The sequence below is a fragment of the Dasypus novemcinctus genome, chromosome 9 (genome assembly GCF_030445035.2).
Source record: "Dasypus novemcinctus isolate mDasNov1 chromosome 9, mDasNov1.1.hap2, whole genome shotgun sequence".
Taxonomy (NCBI): domain Eukaryota; kingdom Metazoa; phylum Chordata; class Mammalia; order Cingulata; family Dasypodidae; genus Dasypus; species Dasypus novemcinctus.
In genome coordinates, this window is record NC_080681.1 from 121,691,135 (window position 1) to 121,716,241 (window position 25,107).

General features: G+C 48.9%; 2 protein-coding genes across 4 annotated transcripts in view; one reads left to right on the plus strand and one right to left on the minus strand.

Annotated features, from left to right (window-relative positions):
* On the plus strand, window positions 1-1,343 carry NPPA (natriuretic peptide A). Its single transcript, XM_004482525.5, has 3 exons — window positions 1-237; window positions 353-679; window positions 1,236-1,343. Exons 1-3 carry the CDS (start codon window positions 115-117, stop codon window positions 1,245-1,247), a joined length of 462 nt encoding a protein of 153 aa, XP_004482582.3. The 5' UTR covers window positions 1-114; the 3' UTR covers window positions 1,248-1,343.
* Window positions 1,344-3,638: 2,295 nt separating this feature from the next.
* Window positions 3,639-25,107, minus strand: part of CLCN6 (chloride voltage-gated channel 6) — a 37,138-nt gene continuing 15,669 nt past the window's right edge. For 2 of the 3 annotated variants that reach the window (XM_058304393.1, XM_058304395.2), the window contains 21 exons: window positions 24,642-24,707; window positions 24,086-24,151; window positions 22,115-22,181; window positions 20,120-20,226; window positions 19,487-19,613; window positions 18,783-18,850; window positions 17,619-17,677; window positions 16,627-16,759; window positions 15,661-15,774; window positions 15,204-15,370; window positions 14,544-14,670; window positions 13,717-13,843; window positions 13,272-13,425; window positions 12,991-13,150; window positions 12,797-12,903; window positions 12,012-12,198; window positions 11,068-11,225; window positions 10,693-10,849; window positions 9,454-9,561; window positions 9,173-9,298; window positions 3,639-6,957 (listed from right to left, as the gene is read on the minus strand). In XM_058304393.1, coding sequence (XP_058160376.1) covers window positions 6,877-6,957; window positions 9,173-9,298; window positions 9,454-9,561; window positions 10,693-10,849; window positions 11,068-11,225; window positions 12,012-12,198; window positions 12,797-12,903; window positions 12,991-13,150; window positions 13,272-13,425; window positions 13,717-13,843; window positions 14,544-14,670; window positions 15,204-15,370; window positions 15,661-15,774; window positions 16,627-16,759; window positions 17,619-17,677; window positions 18,783-18,850; window positions 19,487-19,613; window positions 20,120-20,226; window positions 22,115-22,181; window positions 24,086-24,151; window positions 24,642-24,707 — 2,466 coding nt within the window. In that variant the 3' untranslated portion in view covers window positions 3,639-6,876. The remainder of the gene's footprint in view (window positions 6,958-9,172; window positions 9,299-9,453; window positions 9,562-10,692; window positions 10,850-11,067; window positions 11,226-12,011; window positions 12,199-12,796; window positions 12,904-12,990; window positions 13,151-13,271; window positions 13,426-13,716; window positions 13,844-14,543; window positions 14,671-15,203; window positions 15,371-15,660; window positions 15,775-16,626; window positions 16,760-17,618; window positions 17,678-18,782; window positions 18,851-19,486; window positions 19,614-20,119; window positions 20,227-22,114; window positions 22,182-24,085; window positions 24,152-24,641; window positions 24,708-25,107) is intronic. The other variant, XR_009187321.2, reaches the window with a different exon arrangement.

Genomic DNA, 25,107 nt, shown 5'->3' on the forward strand with positions numbered 1-25,107 from the left:
ATAAAAAGAGGAGGCACAGGGCAGCTGGGAGACAGAGACGGACAAAGGACGAACGAGGGAAGGAGAGAAGCCAGAGGAGAGGCGACGAGCTTCGGGCCACCGACCCACGCCAGCATGGGCCTCTTCTCCACCGTCACCGCAGGCGTCCTTCTCTTTCTGGCATTTCAGATCCCAGGTCAAAGCAGAGCTAACCCTGTGTACAACCCTGTGTCCACCGCAGACCTGATGGATTTCAAGGTAGGGCCAAGAAAGGGGTTTATTCTGGTACCAGGGGGGTTTCTGACATTGGGCCCATTCTTGTTGATTTTCCATAAGTCGGTGAGCTCTCTCCCTGTATTTTCCCTTTGTAAAGAATTTGCTGGACCATTTGGAGGAGAAGATGCCTTTGGAAGATGTGGTTATGCCCCCACAAGTACTAAGTGATCAGAATGATGACGCTGGGGCAGCTCTCAACCCCCTCCCCGAGGTGCCTCCCTGGACCGGGGAGCTCAACTCAGCCCAGAGAGAGGGGGGTGTCACTGGACGGGGCCCCTGGGACTCCTCCGAAAGATCTGCCCTTCTGAAAAACAAGCTGAGGGCACTGCTCACTGCCCCGCGGAGCCTGCGGAGGTCCAGCTGCTTCGGGGGCAGGATAGACAGAATTGGAGCTCAGAGTGGACTGGGGTGCAACAGCTTCCGGGTAAGTGGATGGAGAGGGCAACAGGATGGGGAAGGAAGACATTATGGGTTTTTTTGAGACTCAAGCATTGTCAAAGAACACTCTTGTCAAAGAAACTTCAGCAGGAAGGGAACCAGCATAGAAGCTTGTTCCCTTTGAATTTTCTGCCCCAACTTGGTGGATGGCCCATGAGCCTCAGGATGATGCCAGCTCCTCAGCTAGAGCATGCTGAGAAAATGCTAAAAAAGCAACACCTTCCACTAGCTCTGGGAAACTGAAATGTTCACAGAGCCACATCATCTTTGTACTGCTGGCTGGCAGTTCAGTACCTCCCCTAGAGTTCCAAGATCGTGAAAGAGCAATTGAAATTGACAAGGTCTGCTTTCATTAGCTTCTAGTGAGTAGGTTCTTTACCAATTTATGAAACACAGAGGGTCATCAGGCTGGGAGTTTGGGGTGGAGCTGGGAAGTAGTGGGTCAGGGGTCAAGTTAAGAGGTTTAACACTGTCATTCTAAACTGACTTCTCCAGGAGAGCCAGGTCACCAAGCCAAACTTGTTTCTGTGTTCTCTTTGTAGTACCAAAGATAACAGCGAGGGAGGAAAAGGTGGGCCAGGCCCTGGCAGCCTGCAAGAGACCTTCAGCCCTGGGGTCTCTCATGCAACCTTGTCCCATCTCATTCTCAACTTGAGTTGTGATGAACACCTTATTCAACCTGCAACTTCCTGTCAACATTTCTCACATTTTATGCTAGATGTAGATAAAATGGTTTAATTGTGGCATCCCCACCTCTCCCACCCCATGCATTAAATTTTGGGGTAAACTCTCACCTGTTACTGAAAGCAGTTTAAAAAATGAATAAACTTCAGCACCATGGACAGATGGCAAAGGCTTGGGTTGGTGTGATTCTTTCGTTTTCAGGGGAAGAGAAGTCAGTCCAATATTCCTTGTCATATTATCTCCTTTGTCAGAGAGAATGCCCCGTTTCCTCCTTCATCCCTCTGTTTCCCTTGCCCTCCCTTCTTTTTAAAATTATTATTTTCCTCAAACTACAGTTCTCAACCTGTACTGCTTGTCATTCAGCCTTAGTCAGGGGTCCTGGAAAAAAAGTATGACACCTAAAGAGCATTATTTTAATTAGGTTTGCTCACACCCAGGACACTTAATTGAAAAGCAAACTTGAGAACATCTGAGCTGACTCCCTGGTTACATCTAATGTAGCTTATATTCAAAAGATAACTTTTGCTCTCATAGTGCTTTGCAGTTATTTTTTAAAAGACATTTATAAAATTAACTAGATTTTCATATACATTTTGAGAGAGGAGCTGAGTGAGTTGCACTTTTAGTTCTGAAAACAAAAGTAGGCAGAGTGCTATGCAGAAAAGTTGAGCAGAGTAAAGAAAGAAATGTTTGCTATGCTTCCATTTATGTGCTGCTTTATGTGCCTTTTGGGTAGAACACATGTGTAAAAAGTAGCCAATTTTCCCTAATTCACACCAAAGGGCCTGGACTTGCAGATTTTAGTGAAAATAGAAGAGCTTCCAGAAAAGACATAACTCCTTTGTATCTGCTTCTGAAAGGGTGCTATCCTCAGCAGAAAATGCCGGGCAGTGAGTTCACCTAAAATGGGGAGTAGTATTCTATTTTCCCACCCATCATCCTCATACACCCCACTCTCCCCACCGGATCCTACCACAGTCCAGCACCCCTTAGGCCGACCCTTCTCTGTGCCTTTATGTACGCTGCTCCTTCCACCTGGAACACCCTTTATCCAGTCCTCTTGAGGACATGCTACTCATTCCTCAAGGCTTCTCAAATGCCACTTCTTCCCTGAAGCCTTCCCTGACTCCATGTACCCTGTAAAAAGTGATCCTCCCCTCTCCCTGGGCAGTGCTTTGTATGTAACTCTTATGACACAATTTGCTGTGGTATCCAGTTATGTGTCTGTAGCCCTGGATCGCAAGCTCCTTGGGGTGAAAGGCCCCTTGGCCCGTCCTGCTGCACATGGCAGTAGATGCTGCATAAATGTTGCTCAAATTGTCTTGGTCTTGCACAGAAATTGGGAAAAAAGAAAATAAAAACAATTTGCTCCTTGTAAAGGGGAAGGGAGGCTAGAGAATTGATTAGAGAGTGGGGTGGGAGGAAGAGCTCTAAATGAATCTAACCACTTCCAATTAAAAAAAATGTTCCTTATTTGCACTTAAATCACTGAAGGGCAGAAAACCAAGAAGCAGAAAATGACTAACAGGACAGAGAAAAGGGACAGAAAAAAGCTTGTCCAAATCTGGTCCCCGAGGTGTGGCCCTGCAGGGTGTGTTCCTATGAAGGGGATGGACTCGAAGATGTCACTGTAGCACAGTGGATTCTCACCGGAATCGACTTAAAGTGCTAAATTCAAACTGGAGAAAATGCCCCCGGGGACTTAGAGGCCACTTGGAGGTGGGGGAGCCGGAATTGACTGTTGCCACCGCTTGTGGATTGGCAATTTGAGGCAAATCAAATAGAGAACAAAGGCAGTCCCATTTCTTGCAAAACAAAAAGCAAGCTAACAGAAAGCAGTGACAGCTGGCACTGACAGAAGCCAGTCACCAGGTCCAAACATCTACAGACCTGGCGTCAATTTCATTTCTTCTGGCTGGATCTCAGGGGAATCTGTGGGGCAAATTCCTAAACACATCGCTCTCAGGAACCGGAAGGGCTTCTCCATCTATTGTATGGGAAGCAGCAGCTGGGGGGAATAGGTGGATTTTAGAGGAAAGAATCTGTGAGCAAGATGTCAAGGAAGAGAACAGAGGTAACCTGCTGATTTTTGCTGGGAGGCACAATGAGCTTGTCTTCTAGTAGAGATGAGTGAATCGAAGGCCCACAGAGAGAGCCATGTAAGGGGAGTACTGAGTAGGAGTGCACTTTCTAGTTTTGCAGTTTTGCACAGAAGAGGGAGGGAATAAATGAAAAATCAAGAACCACCCTAAAGAGCTCCATGGAGAAGGATGAAGGTATTTTATTCTGACATGTTACAGTTACGACGAGAACTTCCAAGTTGCGAAAATTCAAATAAAAATAGATTTTTACAAATTAAAAAATAATACAATTTATATACACAGCAAAGTTAGCTAACATGACCGTACAAACAGTGCAAACAGAAAACAGGAAGCTGTGACCATCCACAGGCGCCGTGGGGCCACACTGCCCGGGCCCCCGAGGGTGGCCCTTGCGGAGGCGTTCTTGTCAGCGAGGACCAAGTCCCTGCCCAATTTTGCCTCAAAATGTGATACGGTCGGCTGGGTCAAGCAAGTGACGGTCCATTCCGGCCGGGAACCGTGAGCTAAGCCAGGTCATGTCCATAAGTCACAGTGGGGAGCAGCCTCTTGGGCCCCTTCCCCAGTTGCCTGGGCGGGGGTGGGGCGAGACCTGAAACCATAAGCCGGGGAGGAAACACGGAAACCCACGCCTGCCGAAGCCCAGACCCCTCTCTTTTTGGCTTTTGGTTTATTGGGGGCAGCATCACTGGGGATGATGGAAATCCAGCTCTGGGGCTGGGCGACAAGGTGTTGAAAATGCTGGTTTTTAACTGACAGAAATCCAAGGAGCAGGGCTTGCAGTTCTTTAGCTGCAAGTGGAGAAACTGTTGTCTTTGGATGTATCTGGAAAGGGCAGTCGAGGACAGAGGAGGGAAGGAAACAGGAGGTGCTTTTCCAGAGGGTCCTGGGCCCCTGGGCCTGGCTCTCCGTGGCGGCCCTCCGCGGGGGCCAGGGGACCGGGTGCTGTACTCCACTGTGTGTTTCTGGGCTGAACTGACAGGAAGCGAGTATCTGGTGACTGAAATGGAACACGAGGCGCCCGAGGGATGAGTTCCCTCAACACTGGCCTGTGCAGGCCAGCGTCCTCCCGCGGGCCTCGATCCGCCAGTTCAGTAAGAGGAGGACTGAGCTTCTGGGACAGACTGCCTGCCACACCGTTCTCCTGACTCAGGCAAGTGGTCTCCTTCTTCAGAAAAGACAGAAACAATGTGGTAAAGCCTGGGACACCCCTGTAAAAGGGGCAGCTAGCCGAGCACAATCACCCTGTGATTTCCCAAACTATTTATTGGGAATATCATCCCTGTGTCACAGGGCATGTGCATCCAGGGAAGCTGAGAAATTGAGAAGTTATGTCATTTTTGCCAAAGACATTAAGAAAATGGGGGTGGGACGGAGGGGGTAACTGGCAGCTGGACAAGACCCTGAAGCAGCTTCCTCACTCCAGTGCAATTACTCCTTCGAGTGTGCTAAGCTGGAGCCCTGAAGTGGCAAAGCCTGGCACCCACCCCAGCCTGAAAGGTGGTGGAAGCCGGCACAGGGCCGACAGTGAGAGGCCCTGGCAACTTCTGTGGTTTTAAAACTAAATGCAAATGAATGCTGCTTTGAGTTCCAAAGCAATTCTGCCACAGGCTTCTTGATGGAATGAAGATGTGGAGGAAAGAGCAGAAGAAAGAAGGAAGTACAGGGAAACGGACTTTGGCCCAGTGGTTAGGGCGTCCGTCTACCACATGGGAGGTCTGCGGTTCAAGCCCCGGGCCTCCTTGACCCGTGTGGAGCTGGCCCATGCGCAGTGCTGATGCGCGCAAGGAGTGCCGTGCTACACAGGGGTGTCCCCCGCATAGGGGAGCCCCACGCGCAAGGAGTGCACCCATAAGGAGAGCCGCCCAGCGCGAAGGAGGGGGAGCAGCCTGCCGAGGAATGGCGCCGCCCACACTTCCCGTGCCACTGACACAACAGAAGCGGACAAAGAAACAAGACGCAGCAAATAGACACAGAGAACAGACAACGGGGGGGGGGGGATTAAATAAATAAAAATAAATCTTTGGAAAAAAAAAAAAAGAAAGAAGGAAGTACAAATGTCTGACACCTAAACGTTCACCTTGGGTGCCAAGTCAGAGGGAGCCAATTGTAAACAGCCTGGAGAGAAACTAAGTCACAGAAAGAAATGGGGGTGGGGGGAGGGGCTCCTATGCCTCCAGCTGACACCTCGGGGCATATCTACCCTGCAGACCTTCCTAAAGTACCCATTTCTGGGCCCCTAGGAAGTGGGGGATGGTGGCTACCAGCAGGGAAGGGAGAGACTCGTGAAAGGCTGACACCCTCTTCCTCAAATAAACCACGTGCCTTTTCGCAACACTCTGGCTTTAAAGGCACATCACATTCCTTTTAATAAGTCACTGGCTCAAGAGCTTACTCCTTTGCATTTCATTAACAACTGTATCAGCCTCCAAGCTAAGGGAAGCAATTTTACAGAGGGGTGCCCATCATGCTTTTCATTTGCTTTGGGGGGTGATGCCAACATCCTCTGGGCTCTGGCTGCTTCACCAGGAAAATACAGATCAAAGTTCAGGAAAGTTGAGGGATTCATGGAGGTGAAAAGGGCCAGGGATGGAGCAGGTAAAGATGTGTGAGTGGGAAGCCACAAGTAATTTGCAAAATGCAGAGAAAGCTGAAACGTTAAGGGGAGATGTACTCTGACCTTCCTCGAGAGATTTCTCATTCAGAGACGATTACTGGGATTTAATGTTTTGTGCTTCCAGAGGGAGCGAGTTCTAAGGAGATTCAAACCATAGGGGCAAGCAAGGGTTTGTCTGCTCCCACCCAGGAAGCAGAATATTCCCTAAAATGAACCAGAGAAGCTATTAAGAGTCTCAGTGAAGGAAGGCCTTCCTGAAACATGGATGGTTTGATGAGTGACCAGTTCCTAAATTTAGTAATTAGCTGAATTTTGCAGCTGGCGTCCCTCCAGTGTTTGCCTTGGCCAAAGGCCCTCCCATGGTTTAAGGCAACAGCTGGGTTCTCTAAGAAAGCAGCAAAGAGGGGGCAGAAAACACATCTGAATGTCACCTCCGTGGTTTAGGCCCAACAGCCACCTCTGGCCCTGGCACTGGCAGGGGGAGCTGGGGCAGGCCTGAGCCAACACTGGATGGTAGAAATATGGGCGCAGGAAATGGGCAGATGCTTGCTGAGAAAGTCAGAATAGTCCAAACTGATGTCCAAACTGATGGTTCAATACCATCTCCCAGATCTTGGACCAGCAAAGCATTCAATGATTCCAGGCTTTCCAAGTGAGTGGGTAACTGGGAGCCTTTCACGCCCTGCAACGGCCCCCGCCAGCTGTGCAGGCTGGGTGTGAGCCGCCTCTGCAGGGGCTCCGGCAGCGAGCGCTGGCCCAAGGAGCATGGGGCCAAGCAGGCCGTCAGATGGTCTGGTAGTGCTGCCTCAGTCGGGCCTGGAGAAATTCGTACGTCAGGTTGTGCCGGGTGATAATCCCAACGATCTAGGGCAAGAGGAAAAGACCCAGGTCAGCCGCCGGATCAAATGCGTTGGCAAGAACTTGAGCAAAGAGCTCGTCCAGATTGCCCTGATAAGCTGAGGGAGAATGATCCACTTGCAGCTCAATGCACACTTTTTAATGACGACAGAAGATTGGCACACTCATTTCAAAGGCTTCCTCATCTCTGATGAGAAAAGATGAACAGATACTAGGGTTTGGAAACTGGAGGCCGATGGGACAAATTTAGCTCCAGAAAAGGTTTTAGTTGGGCCAGCTAAAACCTGTACTTGAATGTCTTTTCAAACAGGGGACACACACAGGCTCTCTCCAGCTTTCTTGGTTTCCATCACACCCAGCCTCCTTCACATACGTGTGCAACAGCTGTGGCCCCTGAAGGCTTCTGGGAGGTTGTGACCCCTGCTGAACCTTGTAATCCCCACCTGTCAGAGCTACCTAACAGTCATTATAGTGGTTCATGTTTGTCACTGATGCAGGGAGACAGCAAAGCAACCTTATACACTGAGTCAGAACTGGTCGGTGTAACTGGCAGTTATCTTTCAAGGAAACAATTTGATCTACTACAAATAAGGCTGTGTAAAAACAATCTGTGCTATGCCAGGGTTCTGCTGACTGAGGCTATTTTATTTTAAAGAGGTATAATCTCCTGGGGGCAAGCTGGCAATGGCAATATCTACGAAAAGCCTCAAAAGGATGATCACTGCAGTGAAAAAAAAATTTTTTTTTTAGGTATCGGGGCCGGGGATTGAACGCAAGACCTCTTATGTGGGAAGTAGGCACTCAACCACTGAACTCCCCTGAGTGGGTTTTTTCGTTTGTTTTGCTTGTTTGTTTTTAGGAGGTACTGGGAATTGAACTCGGGACCTTGTAAAGGGGAAGCAGGCACTCAACCACTTGAGCAATGTCTACATCCTTGCAGTTAAATTTAATTATTTAAATATCCGACAATAGAGAATTAGTGAATAAGTGATTGCTATGGTGTGCTTGCTATATAGGAGATAAAATATTATCATAGGCAAATATTTTCTGCCATAGAAAGGCATTTTCTATATAATAAGTGAGCAATCAGGCTATTAAACAGGAGGAACAGTGATTCCATTTTCATTAAAGTCTGACATACAAAATCTCTTTCTAAATGCATAAAAAAGACGACTGAAATGACTTGAAATGTTAACATGGATTGGAAAGACAAGGGTTTGATTTTAGGTTTTTTTTTTGTGGGGGGTCTTTTTGGTTTTCTCCCTCATCTATATTTTCTTATTTTTCTACAAAGAAAAAACAGTATTTGGGCAATAGGAAAAAAGTTCTAAAAATAAGTAAAATATGGAAAAGTTTTCAGTAATAATTACTAGGTGTTATACCTTTTTAAACCCTCCAAGTATTTTGCTTTAAATTCTCTCATTTAATGTGACAAATTCCTCTAACAGGTGGGGAACTGGGGAACACCAAGAATAGGTACCCTGCTCCAGGAGGCAACAGGTCAAGGGTAAAGAAAGTTTCGAATAAAAAAGGAAAAAGAATAAAGAAGAGCACTGGTAAGCAGGGGGATGGTGGGCACTAGCGACACCTGCTGGTCAAGAGGAGTCAGGCTGCAACAAACAGGCAGGGCAGAGCCCAACCACAGGGCAGATATGCAGGGCAGAGCCCAACCACGAGAGAGAAAGGCAGGGCAGAGCCCAACCATAGAGAACAAGCAGGGGAAACTAAGCCGGCATAGCCTGGCCACACGGGAGACCTAGCAGGGCAGAGCCCAACCACCAGAGAGAAAGGCAGGACAGAGCCTAACGAGGGAGAACAAGCAGGGGAGATGAAGCAGGGCAGAGTCCAACCACATGGGAGACCTAGCAGGGCAGAGTCCAACCAGGGGAGACCAAGCAGCGCAGAGCCCAACCACCAGAGAGAAAGGCAGGGCAGAGGCCAACCACCTGGAAGGGTTTTCAAAAGGACCAAGGCCACCTGACCACTCCCCCTCCTGATGCACCCACTTCCTCCCTGGCTCTAAATGGGGGAGACCCAGCAGGGAACTAGTTTGAGAAAAGGCCCTGTGGGATCCTAATGTTTCCTCCTGGCTGAGAAGCCCCAACTCAAAAACAGAGCTATCATTGGAAGGACTCCTTTTAGAAGGCTGGTAGACAGGCAACCGAGGTGCAGAGCTGCAAATACAGAGGTCTTCCTTTCTGCACCCAGAACTAAGACCCACCTCTCCCACGGCGTTCACCACCGGCAAGTGCCGCAGGCCCATCGTCCTAAAGAGATTGAAGACCTGGGAGACGTGCGCATTGGGTGAAACGGTAAAGGGTGAAGGGTTCATGTATGGGGTGACATCCTGCAGAGAAGAGACAAACTCAAGTTATTCAAGGCTGATGTGACTGCCAGGATCAGACAAGGAGAGCTCAGAAGAGGCCTCAGTCACATCCCAGACAGGAAAGTGCTGCTGGCCTCCTTTCCTGGTGCCCTGGTCCCAGGGACAGCCCTTCTCACCACAATCATCCGGGGGTTCAGCAGCGTCAGATCCAGGTCATGGATATCAGGATACCGTGGGTAATCCTCGGCCATCTCAGCATAAGAAAGGCGTGGCTGGCTGGCACTCTGCAATTCCAACCAGGACACCGGCGTTGTACCTGGAGCATGACTGGGGGGGCCATATTTAGGCCCTTTCCCCTTTATGTCTGCATCCCCCCCAGTCCCAGCCCTGCTGAGGGAGGCATGGGTGGCAGATGCCAGCAGCAGGTGCTTTGGAGTCAAGACACCCTGACTGTGGGCCAATTCCCAGCTGTGGACTCTGGCCAAGTTTCCTAAGCTCACTCAACTTCCCTTTCTTCATCTGTTGAATGGAAATGGGTTATTTTCAAGTTTCAGGGAGGAAAGTGCCGGTCCACAGGAGCTTTGTTACTATTTCTCCATCCCAAGCCTTCTGCATCTCCCCCCGCTCTCCACTGCTGCTAACCCTCCCAGGGCTGTGGGCCAAGCATGGGGTCACAGGTGCTGGGCACTGCTCTCCCCACCCTCACCTTCCACCCCAACACCACTCTGCGCGCACTACCTGGAGCACGACGTTCTCTGTGTCACCTGTCTGCCACCTGCCGAGCAGCACCCAATGCCTGGCACTCTATCAGGCCAGGTGTAGCTGGTCCAGCCAGGCTGGTCCTCCCCACAGACCAGCCCTGGCCCGGCCAGCCCACCCTGGGCCCTTCCCGCTCCGCCTCCTGTTAACTGAGGGCCAGCCCCCAACCCGGGCCTCTGACAACTTTTCAGTCTCCTTTTTAAGAGCTGAGTGTGTGGGGTGAGTGGGTCTCAGGCGGCGAGGCCCCACTTTGAACAGCAGACCCCAGCCTCTCCTGCTTATTGCGACAACAACAAAAGGGAAAAAAGAAAACTACAATAGAATTCATGGAAAGAATTGGACTTCTTCCAATAACACATGTAAAGAAGTTCATTTATAGCAGAAGTTAAAATACAGAAATTGTATTAAAGTTTCAATACTGTAAGGCCACAGACAAGCAGGACGCTTGAGAACTGGTCCAGAGACTGAATGAAAACTGACCAGGAGACGCAGACTGCAGCAGAGGGAGCTGGGAGGCCTACACTGCTTACTCGACAGCCCCCCGTTTACATGTGAACACCCAGAAACCCCTCTGTTCTCTCCCTAGAGTACAGGGAGTTGTTCCTATCACCTCTGTACCTTCGACAATCCCAATGCTAACAAGAAGCAAGACTTACTGACTGGCTTTCAGAATAACAGACTCCTCGGACGAGCAGTGTGACAAGCTGTGACCGAAGGATCAGGCCGTGGAAGGTCAAAGGGCGGAAGCGCTCCTCCATGGTCCAGTCTTCACTCGGGGACTGGTCGGGGTAGAGGTTGGGGTAGGGAGTGTATCTGTTACACAAAAACCAGACACTGCCTAGTGTACCCTCAGCAGGATCACTCCTCGCCCACATCCCCAGCCTACTTTCCAATTCCCACGAACCCGGGAGACGGGCGATAACCTCTGAGCCCCTCTGAGCCAAGGGCTGACTCCTTCCAGAGCCTCAGAAGGCACTGGCGCCCCTCGCAGAGGAGCAGCTCGCCGGTCCCGCGGCAGCCTCCCCGCTCACCGTCTCTCCAGCATCTGCTGGAGGAGGTCCTCCTTCTCGGCCGGCTCTTCGGAGGCCATGTGGTCGTCGCACATGTTCCGCAGCTCACTTGAAGGGTAGGATTTCATCGACTGGCTCCGTTTGCGCTGCTCACCGGCTCGGGTGAGGATGCTGGATTTCTGTGGACGGGAGGCAGGAAGTGCTGCGCGCGGGCCTCCCAACACAGCAGCACCAACTGTGGCTGACAGTGAGGGTCAGAAGCACATCTCGACATAGGAATTGCAAGGCATCTTCTCGGGGGCTCAGGGACTTAGAGTTCAAAGAGGTTTCTTGGAGTCGCATGACTTGGGTGGAGACCCCCAGGTTTTGCCGGCCCAACCTCCCTGTCCTGGTGACCAGGATGGGTCAACCCAAGTGCCCCCCAACCCCAGCCACCAAAGCCAAGGGATGGGCACATGACCCAGAAGGCAATCAGACCCTCAGTTTCTCTGGAGTCTGAACCTAGAATAACCCAAGGGTGGAGAAGGGCTGGTGCCAATCCCTCCTGGGACCCTAGGGAGCACCATTAACCCCTGGCACTTGCACCCTGGCACCGCTCCAGTCTGGCTCTTCAGCTTTCCGGTCAGTCCTGGTGCTCCCAATGGATCTTTTTCTTGCTTAAATGGGTCAGAGTCCATGTCTGTTTTTGGCAACTCTAGAACCCTCATTCAACTTGCACTCGGTAAATAACGAATAACAAAGCCTGCAGGTTACGACCACATGCCTGCTAGCAAGAACGAACGCACGTTTTGCTAGCCTGTAAAGTCTGTAGGTGCTGTCCAGTCCGTGTTCACGGTCGTGGATCCTGAAATCAACATGCTGATTTTCCACAAGGGGAACCAAGTCCACCCCTTGACAGGTGCATGGCAAGCACTAGATCACTGCAAGTCTCCTTGCCCGCCTTTCCCCTGGAACCGTTCTCCTACCTTGAACTTGATGTTGTTACTGATAAGCTGGTTGCCCTTCATGAACTCCTTCTCGTTGCCCCGGTTCTCTGTGACCACCGGGAAGGCGTGATGGACCGTGGTGCGCAGGATGCTGACCAAACTCTGGATGCGGGTGTGCGGGTAGACGTAGGTCAGGTTGGGCTCCATGACGTCGCTGGCCCGCAGTCTGGGGAGGGAGGGGGAAGCCGTCCAGCCTCACAACAGAGCCCACGGCTCCCTGGGGGCAAGCCGCGAGGGGGCCATGCCTGAGCCCTTGGGGCCCCTGTCCTGGACCGTCTCCAGTGGGCCCTTAAACCCGATGCTTTCCTTTGCAGCTCCGCCCCACTCATACATGCTGCTCCCTCTGACTGGGATGCCCCTCCCCTTGTTGTCAAATGGGCTGGCCTTTCCGCATCCCTCAGCTCAATACAGATGCCCCCTTGCCACGTGCCCCCCACCAGCTCGCCCGGGAGTTGGCCACTTCTGCACTCCATGCATGTGCCACGTACTACCATCGAGCTACTCATTATACCACCAGAGTTTTAAAAAATACATGTGAAGACCCCTTCAGACCAGAGGCTGGCAGATTACAGCACAGAGGTCAAACCGAGTCATACTCATTTGGCGACATATACGTCTGTCACTGCTTGTTGAGCCTTCTTCTAACCCAGGAACAATTTGCTACTGTTCCAAAGCTGACTGTTTCCCATCCTGACACAAACATTCCTTAGGCCCTAGAGCATATACATTTGGAAACGAGGACAAGAAGGGGATCATGGCCTTACTTGTCCATTTCCACCTCTGTCTCCCACTCCAGAAGGGGCACTCCCCGTAGGCCCACATGGATATCATAAATGCCCTTGTTGAAAAAGTCCCCGGTCCATTTGGCCACCTGGAATGCAAAGCAAGGACTGAAAACATACACTTGTGTGTGAACTTCACCCTGAACCTCTAAGAGGCCTAGGAAGGAGGAGCTCACCATCAGGGTGATCATAATGGGAAGCCCATAGGTGATTTCGTTGGTGGACTCAATCAGGATGACTGTGAGGCTGATGGTCATCCGGACGACCCCACCCAAGAAAGCCGCAGCACCGATCAGGGCAAAGGTCCCCGAATAGATGTGGCTCAATCCAATATAGCTGTTGAAGAAGGAAACCGAGACTGAAGCTTAGAATCACAGTGGTAGATGGTGGGGGGAGCCTAAGGTTTGCACACCTGCGCACAGGTACACATGGGCCCGCGCTGGCACACGCATTATACCTTTTTAGGACATTGGCAACTAAACGTCCAAAAGCCGCCCCGCACAGCAGAGAAGGCACAAAAAGGCCACTTGGCACAGATATGCCATACGTCCAGCACGCAAGCAGGAAATAGAGGACAAAGAACAAGGCCAAGGTGATGGGGCTGAAAGTACCTGCAAGGCAAGAAGCGCCCTGAGTCCCACCACCAGGTGCCTGCCAAGGCTGACCAGACCCTCAGCTCCTACCAGGCCCTTCCACACCCCAATCAGCCCACCTCCCGACACTGGAGGCAGAAACCTCCACTTTTTTTGGAGTTGGTATTAAAAGGGAAAAGTCCTGTTCTTGCTCCAATGAAGGGTAAGCTGGGCTGTATCTGAGAGCCAACCAAGGGGCCGAGGAATAATAAATCGCTCCCTGCAGAAGAAACCAACCAGCCAGGACTGGGCTGAAGCAAAGACCCTCACCATCCTGGTGGAAGAGCTGCAGGATGGCAGACTCCTGCGGGTTGAAGAAGAGCGTGGCCATGTCGTTGTAGGTCTCATTGGGACAGAAAAAGGTCTTGATACTTGAGTTCACATCTTCTGATGTAACCTAAGAAGCAGAACTCAAAAATTCAGTACAAAGGCATGTGACCAGTCTTTAAGAAAGAACTTTTCAGCAAGGCTGAACCTCTGGCTTGAGATTACCCATACATTACACGGGTAGCAAAAAATGGGTCTAGATCTGATCGCAGCTGACCGTGACGAGAGTGTGCATTTCATAAAGGAAAGAACCAGGATGAGGGCCTTTGTCCATCCACACTGAGAACGAAAAAGGAACTACAACTGTGCCTCACCATAGGCCTGGCTGTGCTGATTTCCTACGGGGTAGTGCTGGTTGCCTGAGAGGCCCAGGGATTGAGGGAAGATGTGGCAGGTACGAGACAAAGGGCTAGGAGGTGATGGGTTCTGGAGAGGAGAGGCAGAAGGGTTAAACCGAGACTGGGAGAAGCAGCAGACGGTCAGCTTCTTGAGCTGCTGCTTCCAATTTCTGTTCAGCAGAGAGGAGTTCCCTCCTCTAACAGTCAGTGTTGTTTACAAAGGTGGGAAAAAGAGGGAATTTGGTGCTCATACTCTCTTAGGAGAAAAGACAACCATGGGTTCCTGTATCTTTAAAAATCTGATAGAGGTGTAGAACAATGAACCCGACGGCCGACGCACCTATGAGCGCTAAGCAGAAGCAAGCCAGACATTCCTGGCTCCTCCTCCTTTGAGTGTATAATATGATAAAGGTGTGGGCGTGCCGAGGTTACCTGGAGCTGGAACGAGTCGTTACTGATTTGACTGGAAGACGACATCTGTCGGCACTCCCCGAGCACCATCGAGGCCATGAACAGCACCACGGTGGTTACCAGAGACACCAAGAGGCTCTCCAGGACTCTAGGAAAGAGCACCCGTTACTGCATGAAAGAAAGGGCCCTGGTCTGGGGACTCAACAACACAACCCGGCCTACGCCCACCGTCAACCAGTACACGGGTCTTTTACATGTTCCAGCAATTTTCCCATGAAAAATGAGGTCAGTAAAGTGGGCTGCTGCAGCCACACCATCTCTCCCCAAGGAGCAGAAGGGCCTTCTGACCAAGTCCCAGGGACGAGCGAGTCTCTGTACATGAGAGAGCCCCCCAGCGGCCACACTGACCCTTCCAAATTTGTCACATGCCCTAGTGCATGTCAAGAGAGGCTCCGGTCCAACCAGGTGCCCTGACATAAATGAAGGGCAGCCATGGCCTTGCTGCCTGTCTGACCAAGAGTGGACTTAAGACCCTGGGTCCGTTCTCAGTCTTAGGCGGGACATCCAAGCTGGGCTGGGAAGCAGGGCCTGGTCCCATAATATCTTTCTCGGGGGAGACGGTCCAGCTCACACAAAGCTCAGGGAGCCACGGCAGGCTGGGGAAGGCGACTGCTCAGGTACCTGACAAGCTTAGGTTTCGGGTGCACGTTCCGCATACGGTACTTTGCGAGTCTCTTGTTCAGGCAGTTGAATGTGGCTCCTAGGAGGCCCCCAATGACCCCCATCACGATGAAGAAACCCAAATCCATAGCTGTCCAGAGATGACATTTTTTATCAGAGTCAGAGCACTGAGAGACAGGGAAGGGAGAGAGAGAAAAAACAGAGCCAGTGAGAACAGGAAGGGGCAGAAGAGGGAAGACAGAAATGAGCTGACGCTACCTTCCCTCTAAAGGGGCCCATCCCAGGCTGGAACTCTGCCCACACCGACAATGGGGCGTGCGCTGGAGAGAGACGCAAGGTGCAGAGATGCCCCCACTAGAAGCTGTACTTGCCCTCTGGTTACTCATCCCTGGTATTTTACTTAAGAGCAATTTTTATGGGTCAAATAAGAAATTCTGGGGGAAAGGACAAAACATACCTTAAACTCGCCAAAGTTCAGTAATCCAGGGAGCTGGAAGGAACCCCAACTTCCAAACTGAATCCCAGAACGGAAGAAGTTGAGGGTGAAGGTGGCCGACATGGAACAGAAAAGCTAGGGGACAGTAACAAAAACAACACGCAATAGTGACAAGCCTCTTTTTTCCTTGACACGTCTTCAAAAAAAAGAAAGCTCTACAGAGAAACCTGCAGCTGGAGGTTTAGAGACAGGGACCTGAAAACGACAAGAGCAAACACCACTCCTGAAAAAACTTAAGTTAGGCTACTGGAAGTTTTCTTTCCAATAGCCAACGTGTGTTTCTTGAGAGCCTATTGTGGACCAGACCTCGTATCAAAGAGGAACAGCACAGGAGCGGATGTAGCTCGAGTGGTTGAGCGCCTGCTTCCAATATGCAAGGTCCTGGGTTCAAACCCCGGTACCTAACAACACAAGCCAACGATCGAAAAAACCAACTCAGGGGAGCCAGTGTAGTTCAGTGGCTGAACACTCCACATATGAAGTCTGGGGGCCAGAACCTCCAAAAACACTCAAAAAATAAATAAAAGAGGAACCATAAACCCAAAAGGAAGAACCGTCTGCTCTGAGGGAGGAGGCTTGAGTTCAAATCCTGCCTCTGCCACTTCCTACATATGACTACAGCCAGTTTCACATTTCATTGTCCCATTTTCAACAAGGGAGGATAATAGATTAATTAGGGGGGTGTTGCTGGGTGATGGGGACAGTGCTAATGTGAAAAGGATCAAAAAGTACTTTTAAAACGCATCACTAATCCTCATGTCTATAGTCTGGAGGTTACGGGTGTCTGAAACAAAGAAATTCCCAATATAGTCAACCCTCCTGGTCTCATCAAAACCAGAGTTAACTGTAATGAGTACAAGACGCCCAGTGTAATTTTTGGGGTGTGGTTAAGGCTAGGGTAGGATTCCCACTGAAGTCTCTCCTCACCACTTTCCACGTCAGTCCTTGGTTCCAGAAGGACGAGCCCTCCTCCAAACTGAACAAGGTACCCCCAATTGGAGCCCCAAAAGCTGCAGCAACTCCAGCAGCCGCCCCTGCTGATACAAAGTCTCGCTTGTCTCTACAGAGAGGAGAGAGAGAGAGGGATTATGGGGGAAAGAACCTTCAGGCCACAAAAAGCCAGTTTTTCATTTCCCTATTCAGGAATGTTTCATCTCATGACCCAAGGGCAGTCAGGGGCTGGGAAAGGGCAGTTCTCTGGCGAGGCCACTCCAGAGCAAACAGAGCTGACAAGCCAAATGCTCTCTCCATCAGTTCCTCCAGGTGCTCCGACTCCTCTGCCTGGGGAGCAGGAGCGCCTAACGTCAGTCCACTATGCAAACATGGGCCCCAGAGCCTGTCTAGCCGCCCCCTCCAGGGGCAGGTCAAGGGACTTCCTGCAGTCACTGCTGAACCACGCTCCCTTCCTTCCAGAAAATCACAGCATCGGTGAAAATGTCAAAGGGCTGAGTACTCCTAGAGGAGTAACAGAGAGAACGACAAAGACCAGAGGGTGGGCTCGACCTCTGACCCTGGGCTGCAGAGTCCACGGTCCTTACAAGGTATGCAACTGATTACCACACACCAGTCTCACAGGCCTAACAAGTCTCCTGGGAACAGCTTCTTCCAACCTAGAAAGGCAGCTGACCAGTGTAATCATTTGAGAATACCAAACACATTCCACAACATGCCTGCAGACCGTGTCATGTTTCTGATGTTGGCATCGTTGCACAAGTGGTTTCTAGGCCTTCTGTCTTGAGGAAATAGGTAAGGCCAGCTTGGTCCTTTTGCTTCTTTTCAGAAGAGTAATACAAACCCTGCCTGCTTTTCTGACACACAGCCAGCCTAAGCTAGCCAGGCTAGAGCAGGTAGAAGGTCTGACAGGCAGTAAATGAACATTTTTGCTTTTTAAAGAGAAACAATTCCTCATCTTTCCTTACCTGTCACTTCGGAAATAGGGGAAGTTAAACTGGATCTTCTGTAAGGAGATGCTCTGAAACTAACACAAGAGAAAACAAAATCAGAGAGGTTGACAAGGACCAAAGCCACAGGAACCCACTGCCCCTGGGGGTCCCCTTTGCTTGAGCCCACCTGGGCAGATGTGCTGCAAGAAGGAAGAGCCCAGGAAGGTGAGACAGGATGAGGCTATCCCCTTTGGGAGGGAATTATCTTCCCTACGCCCTCATTTCTAGGATCTTCTGAAACTGTACTTACGTATCCTCAACAAGTCAGCAACAAAAGGGGAAACAACTGAGCAATGGGTTGGGAAGAACTGAAAGCAGCTGTAGAAGATAAAATTAGCTCTTCTCAGGGGATGTCAAGAAGCGAGGAGGCCGGAACAGCAATTTCAACGTGTTCAATAAATTCTCACGCTGATACCCAATCCCAGCCCGTGCTTGGCTTCCCTCTGCCTCTCGGCTCAGAGGCATCTGATGGAGAGGAGTTGAGGCAGTAGCGAGAAAATATCAGAAGATGGGCTCTGGAAGAACGAAATCTTCTCTGCTTTGCCTCAACAACTCACAGCCATAGGAACTTCCTCCCCTCAGAACTCAAGGGGTAAAAAGTCTAAAAATAGACTTTGAGGCTTCTCAAACCTGCAGCCTTAGAATATAGAAAAGCCCATAAAAATGGGGGGTTTGGAGTCCTGAGTCACTACCTTAACCTCTCTAAGCCTCAATGTCCTCATCTGAAAAATGGGGGTGATGGTAATGACTAAAGACCTGGGGTGGCTACAAAGGAAGGAAGTGGTATTTAGGGGCATAGCATGGTCTGTCAGAATCAGCACCAAACAAAAGAAGCTGCTTTTGTTACTGTGCTACTTTCAAGGGAATCAGCACAGAGCTGGGCCTAGAACCTTCTTGGTTGACACTTTCAGCCTCTTGAGATTTGATGGCCCTGGGATGACCGACCCGGCCACCCCAGGTGGAGGTGCTTGGCAATGACTGGTGGAGCACCCCGCTGGCTTGCCTTTCAACAGAGGTCTCACCAGGGCACTGCCAAAACTTTGCTGTGCAAAGTGGCAGACAACACATTCTTCATACCAACCCAAACTGCCATCAGAGTCCAAAGCCATGGGATGCGGGAGTGAGGACAGCAGCCCTTACCTGAGGGAGGCCGGCTCCCACCACCGCGCCGCTGTGGATCATGGGGCCTTCCTTCCCCACAAAGAGCCCTGGGAAGAAGTGAGGAAGGGAGCCCGTCAGCACGGAAAGGCTCCTTGGTCAGGAGACCTTTGCCATATGGGCCTTTTTCTTGAGATATACAGAATGGAAACAATTACATGAGGAAAAGAAAGAGCCAAATTCTTATCAAATAAACTGTGTTTAAAGTCTTGCTAAGGGACATACTCTTTAAACTCCGTATCAGGGGTCAGCAAACTATAGCCCATGGGTCAAAGTCTGACCAGATGCTTGTTTCTGGATGCCCAAGAGATCAGAACAGTCTTTACAATCATAAATGGACACATTTCAAATGCTTATGTAAAGTGCCTGTATCATCTCCTCAAGCTTGCCCTTTGGCCCACAAAGCCTGTAATATTTACTATCTGGCCATTTGAAGAAAAAGCTTGCTGCCCCTTCTCTAGGGGCTTGAAAATCCTTTTGCTAAAAGCAAACCCCAAAGACAGACTAGAAAGTTATTCTACTTCCACGTGGAATGGTATGCTGGGTCAAGACAGCTCTAGAAAATAACATGCTAGCAATGTCTGCTGGGGCAGGCCCTAAAGTCCAAACTGAATTAATTCACATATATCCTTCTTCCAGCCCTCTTTACCCCCTGAAAAGATACAAAGCTGAAGGACCCTCCTCACCTCCAGCCACACTGAACAGCACGCCAAACACTTTGCAGAGCAGGGTCCGGAGACGGACAATCCCCGGCACCTTCACACCGTTCAGGTAGCATTTGATCTCAGGAATACCAGAACCCGCTGCCACTGGCTGGTGGGGGAGAGGAGGCAGACCCATCAGCATGGCCTGGGGGGCTGGTGAGGACACAGATGCTGGGTCCCGCCCCCAGCCTTGCTGATTCTGTAGGTCGAGATGGACCCCAAGGCTCTGCATTTCCAACGAGTTCCCAGGAGATTCAGCATCACCTAGGGAGCCTGTCAACAACCAGTCCCGGGACTCAAAGATTCTGATCTAATTGGCTGTGTTGGACCCCAGCTATAAGTGTTTTTTCAAAAGTATCCATGGTGATGCCAATGTGTAGTCAAGGTGGAGAAGCACTGCCCCAATCTAGATTTTCCTTCTTAATCAATCTCAGCAGAGGCTGAAAACTTAACTTTTGGAAACATCTTCTCTAAATGAACAAGAGGTCACTTTTAGCAGAAATCTATATAAATATATTCTAAATCTAATTCAATCTTAGGCGTTCTGGAAACTAGAGATGCAGAGCAGGAATCGGAAACCTCATAAACCAAGAGGCCACTCCCAAACCACCTCACCTCAATGAGGACCAGAAGGCTTGCCAAAAAGACGAAGGTCAGGTTAAAACCCAAGAGTTCCAGAAGGGACAGGGCCAGGCAGCCTTTCTTGCTGCACTCCTCCACCGCTACAGAAAGCAAGTTAAGGAAAGTGTGTTCACCACCCAAGAGGCCTTCCTGCAAGCACCTGAAGGCATACGGTTTCTCCTCTCCTAAACCATGGTGGCTACTTACTACCCATCTTCCCGTTCTCCATTTATAGATTTAAAAAACAAAACAAACAAAAAAACCCTGCCTGAGATGTGTTTACATTAGGAATCATTCTTAAATTACAAAATAATTCAAAAATTACAAAAAGGAACAAACACCCATATTCCCACTAGCTTTAAGAAATCTCAGCATTCTGCCATACTTGCTTCAGAACTTTCAAAAAAATAAAATATCAGATACCATTAAAAACCCTTTGTATTTCTCCATCTCCTCCCCTGGGAGAAACCACTCATCTGAAATTATTGTGCATTCTTCCTGCCATACTTTTATGTGCATCCATATTGTTCTATATGTTTTTAAAATGAAAATAAACGGGGGGTATACGGACCTCATATTTTTTAATGTAACATTATAAAAAATAAAGACAAAGAAATTTTTTAAAAAAAGAAAAATGGTATTGTACTTTATGTACATTCTACCACTTACTTCTCTCTCTCAACATGAAGTTTTTGAGAATTAGTCACGTTGATACGTATTGCAGCTCTGGTTCATTCATTTTAACTTCTGGATAAAATTGTTGTTTCAACACACCCACAATTTTGCCATTCTCCCATTTATTTTGGTTCCAATTTTCTGCTGTCACAAAGCTACAATAATGAACACCTTTGTGTACACTGAAGGTACATATTTAAAGAAGTACAGATGCCTATTTGCTTTCATTTATATTTACTGAGCAGTGGTGAGGTGAGGTGTTAAGCCATTCCATTTTCCTCCCTGAAAATTGCCTGGTCATACCCTTTGCTCAGTTCTTTATTGGGCTGTTGTATTTTTATTTTTCTTCTGGATCTGAAGTAGTTCGTTCTATATTCTGGATACTAATCATCTCTTATATGTACAGTAGATAACCTCTCCTAGATTATGGGCTTGTTTTTCACTTTATTGTTTTATTGTTGTCTTCTTGCTGCTTGCAGTTTGGATTTTGTTTGTTTTTGTAAACAAAATATTTACTTTGGTATGGTTGAGTTTATCAGTCTTTTCCTTTACTGTCTGTGCCATTTGGGATTTTGTTTAAGAAGTTATTTCCTACTCTTAACATCACAGTCTTATATTTCAAAGTTTTGCTTTGCCCATTTATTTTGACAATCCATCTAGAATTTACCTTTATTTATAGTAGAAAGTAGAACTCTGATTTTGTATTTTTCCATACACATAAGGAAATGTCCCAGCATCTTTTACTGAATCATCATCCCTTCCTCACTGATTTGTAACATTAACTCTGTCATTCATCAAATTGATCTCTCTCTGTATGGCCAGTTGCTGCTTCCCTATTATTTTCTATTGGTCTAACTGGGTATTCCTGTACCAATACCACACAGTTTCAATGACTAGATCTTAAATGTTATAAGTCTTGACATCTAACAGGGCAGGTTCCTTTACTTGTACTTTAAAATTGTCCAGCCTACTTTGGGCCCTTTACTCTTCCACACATATTTAGAAAGAGAATTTTCAAGTTCCACAATAAATTCTATCGGGATTTTGACAGAAACTATGTTGGATTCATAGACTGAATAGGGAGAACAGGCATCTTTGGTGGCACTTGGGTCTCACCAACCATGAACAAGAGTCTTTCTATTTATGAAGGTCTTCCTTTCTTGTGACCTTCAAAAATAAGTAAAAACCATAAAGCTGAGTGGCTACGGAACAGCCATGCAGAGATCACGTTTACCGTTAAACCCCTTTCCTGACAAGAAGGCCACCTCAGTGCCCACTTGAGTCCGGGAACACCAGGGGCCGTGAAAAGGATACACGTCTGCACCACTCCAAACTTGAGCTGGGTGAAGAGTCGCACAAAAAAATCCACAAGGAGACCCACCTGCAGAGAGTAAGAGGTCTGTCAACAGCCCCGTTCCCAGCTGCATCGGAGGCACTTCTTTCGAGAGGATCTGACTCCCCCGAGTTTATGATGCTGGCCACGTCTCCCGGGCCATCAGGCAGCAATGAACTTTCCGTCAGTCACACTGGCTTTGAGGAGAACCTGCTCCAGCCCGGCTCTGCAAGCCCTCCCAGAGCCAAGGAAGGAGGGGGAGCTCAGGTGAGTGAAGCAAAGTAAAACAAAAAGAGGAAAGGAGAGGGAAAGGAAATGTGAGACCAAGGAAGGGCACCCTGGGATTACAGAGGAAGGGTACCGAGTTTTGTGAGTAACTGCTAGTTTCTTTTTGAGGGCAGTTCCAGAAGAATTCCAAAAATGCTTTCAGCGGGATGAGCACATAGTTTAGGAAATAACTTTGAGAGGAGCATTTATTTAGGTGCATACCGTTAATGGCTGTTTGTTAAAGCTAGTGCTGCTACCAGTATTTATAGTCAATGGGTCCCTGGCAGATGGGAAAACAGTGCTCCTCTATTCCACTCTCCTAAGCCCATGCTCAAGCCTTAAAGGAGAACGGGAAGACTTCCGATTCCGTGGACTCACTACCAAAGGCTTCATGCCTTTAACTATGGCCTTTCCACAAGTCAATGCCTGCATGCTTTTTAATAGTGGTGAGAGAGGCAGAAGGCAGAGGAGCTGGTTACTACACTAGAAAGGCAGGCCTGCTTTCCCATGGTATGAAGCTGTGAGATAAACTGCGTGTACTGATAAATGGCAGATCAAAGATATTTGATATGAAAAGAGCAGAACGACAGAATGCCAGTGACTATGCTTATTAGAGAAATCTGCAACCAGAAACATGACTAGCAAGATAGAAACCCTGAGATTTCAACAAAACAATTCAGTCAACCCAAGTCCCCCCTCCCATCTGCCAATAGCACCCCCGTCAGAATGTTACCAAAGAGCCTCCTAGCCTTACCTAGTAAGACATCCCTTCACATCTGGATCTGTTATAACAAAACTTGACAAGTGCTATGAAAATTAAAACTGTGGTTGGCCCTTGTGGCTACATTAAGTACATGCCTACACTTTATGGGTCTATCATATATAGCTAAGTCTGGGACTTGTGGTCACTTCGAGAGAAAGGTGATGAAGAGGCTGCTGCTGAGGAGCATGCACAGCTCCCCACTCTAAGCCGGTGTCGATGGAAAAACCCATTTTGACGTATATTCTTTTAACTGACTGCTGGTTTTTCCAGGTCCTCTTCTTCAGGTTTAACAATGTTAAGTCAGCAATTTTGTTTCCAGAATGTTTTCTACCATAATCTTCGGCAATGTTTCACAATCTTCCCCTTTTGTGTGATTATCTGTGAACTTGCTGAGCCCAGAAACCCCTGTTCATTAGGCATATTCCTCTACCCACAACTGCCAGGACCACCTTCTAGACAAAATTAGCAACAAGCGGGGAGGAAGCCCAGGACAGCGCAATAAAGTCACTGAGATCCCTGGCAACCCATCCTGCTTACTGGCTTGCTATGCTACAGGGCAGGACACACCAGGCAAAGTTTTGTCCCACTCCTTTGCTTTCTCCCTCCAGAGTGACTCAGCATCCATGACGTGCTCTATCTGACAGGACTAGGACCAGATCAGAGGAGGGAAGTCTTCACCAAACCTTTGACCACTCAAAGACCACCACAGTTAGATGGCTTGCATGCATTTCACAAAGCAGAAACAAAGCAAATGCACTGTTCATATGAAAAAAACCTCTGTTCGGGATTAACTAAACATATCTATATATGAAAAAAATAAAAGGTGTCTTTATCCTAGTGACAGAGGACTTACTTATAGGGCCAGTGTCCCTAGACCCCTGCTCCCTCCCGCCCACTATCTCCCCACTTCCCGTCTGCTCACCAGCCCGGTGCAAACTCCAATGGCAAACACCACCATCCACTTCACCGCCTCATACCTTCGACCTTTCTGTTCGTAAAGGAAAAGGATGATTGTTTGTTACAGGGTTATCTTGGCAGAAGGGAAGGGACACGTCTCGGCCAAACTGTGTCAGGCTAAATCCCACACGGACAGCAAGCCTGGGGAAGACCATCCAGGGGATCACGGGTGCTTTATGATGCACGGATGCTGAATACAGGCCTGGGCCATGCCCTGCCCACTGCCAGCTGGTGCTCTAGCGGGGAGGATGAAAGTCTAGCACAGGGGTTCTTAACCAGGGGTCCCTGAGATTGAATCAAAAATTAAAAAAAACATTATTCTTGCGGGGACATGTTGGAACGGGTGTGATATATAGTGGACTTAGCAACGGGTTCGTGGTTTTCACTGACTGGCAAGGGGGTCCACTGAACAAGACAGGTTCAGAACCTCTAGTGAGTAAATGCTGCTCTCTCATGAAAGGTCTTAAAAGGCCAAGGGTAAGGATAGTGACCAGAGCACTTAGGACAGAACAAGGACTTACCTTATTATCCATGGTCTCCAAAACTTCCAGGTAGGGGTCATTGATACAGCGATCATAATCCAAACTCTGAAAGAGGGACATGCAAGGGAAAACATCACAACCAGGCAGGGAGAATTACCAAAATCTAGGAAGGGACAAAACTTTAGGTTCCTGCCACCCAAAGTGTGCATGGGCAGAGCAGCAGCACCTGCAGGACCCAGGAGGAGCTTGTTAGAGACGCACAGTGTCAGACTGTACAAAACGTATAAAAGTATATTAAAGTTTGAGAAGCACTGCTGTAGGGTAATATTTCATACTTGTGGAATAGTTTTTTTTTAAGATTTATTTATTTATCTCTCTCCTCCCCACCCCCACTGTCTGCTCTCTGTATCCATTTGCTGTATATTCTTCTGTGTCTGCTTGTACTCTCATTAGGAAGCTCTGGGAACCAACCCTGGGACCTTCTGGAGTGGGAGAGAGGTGATCA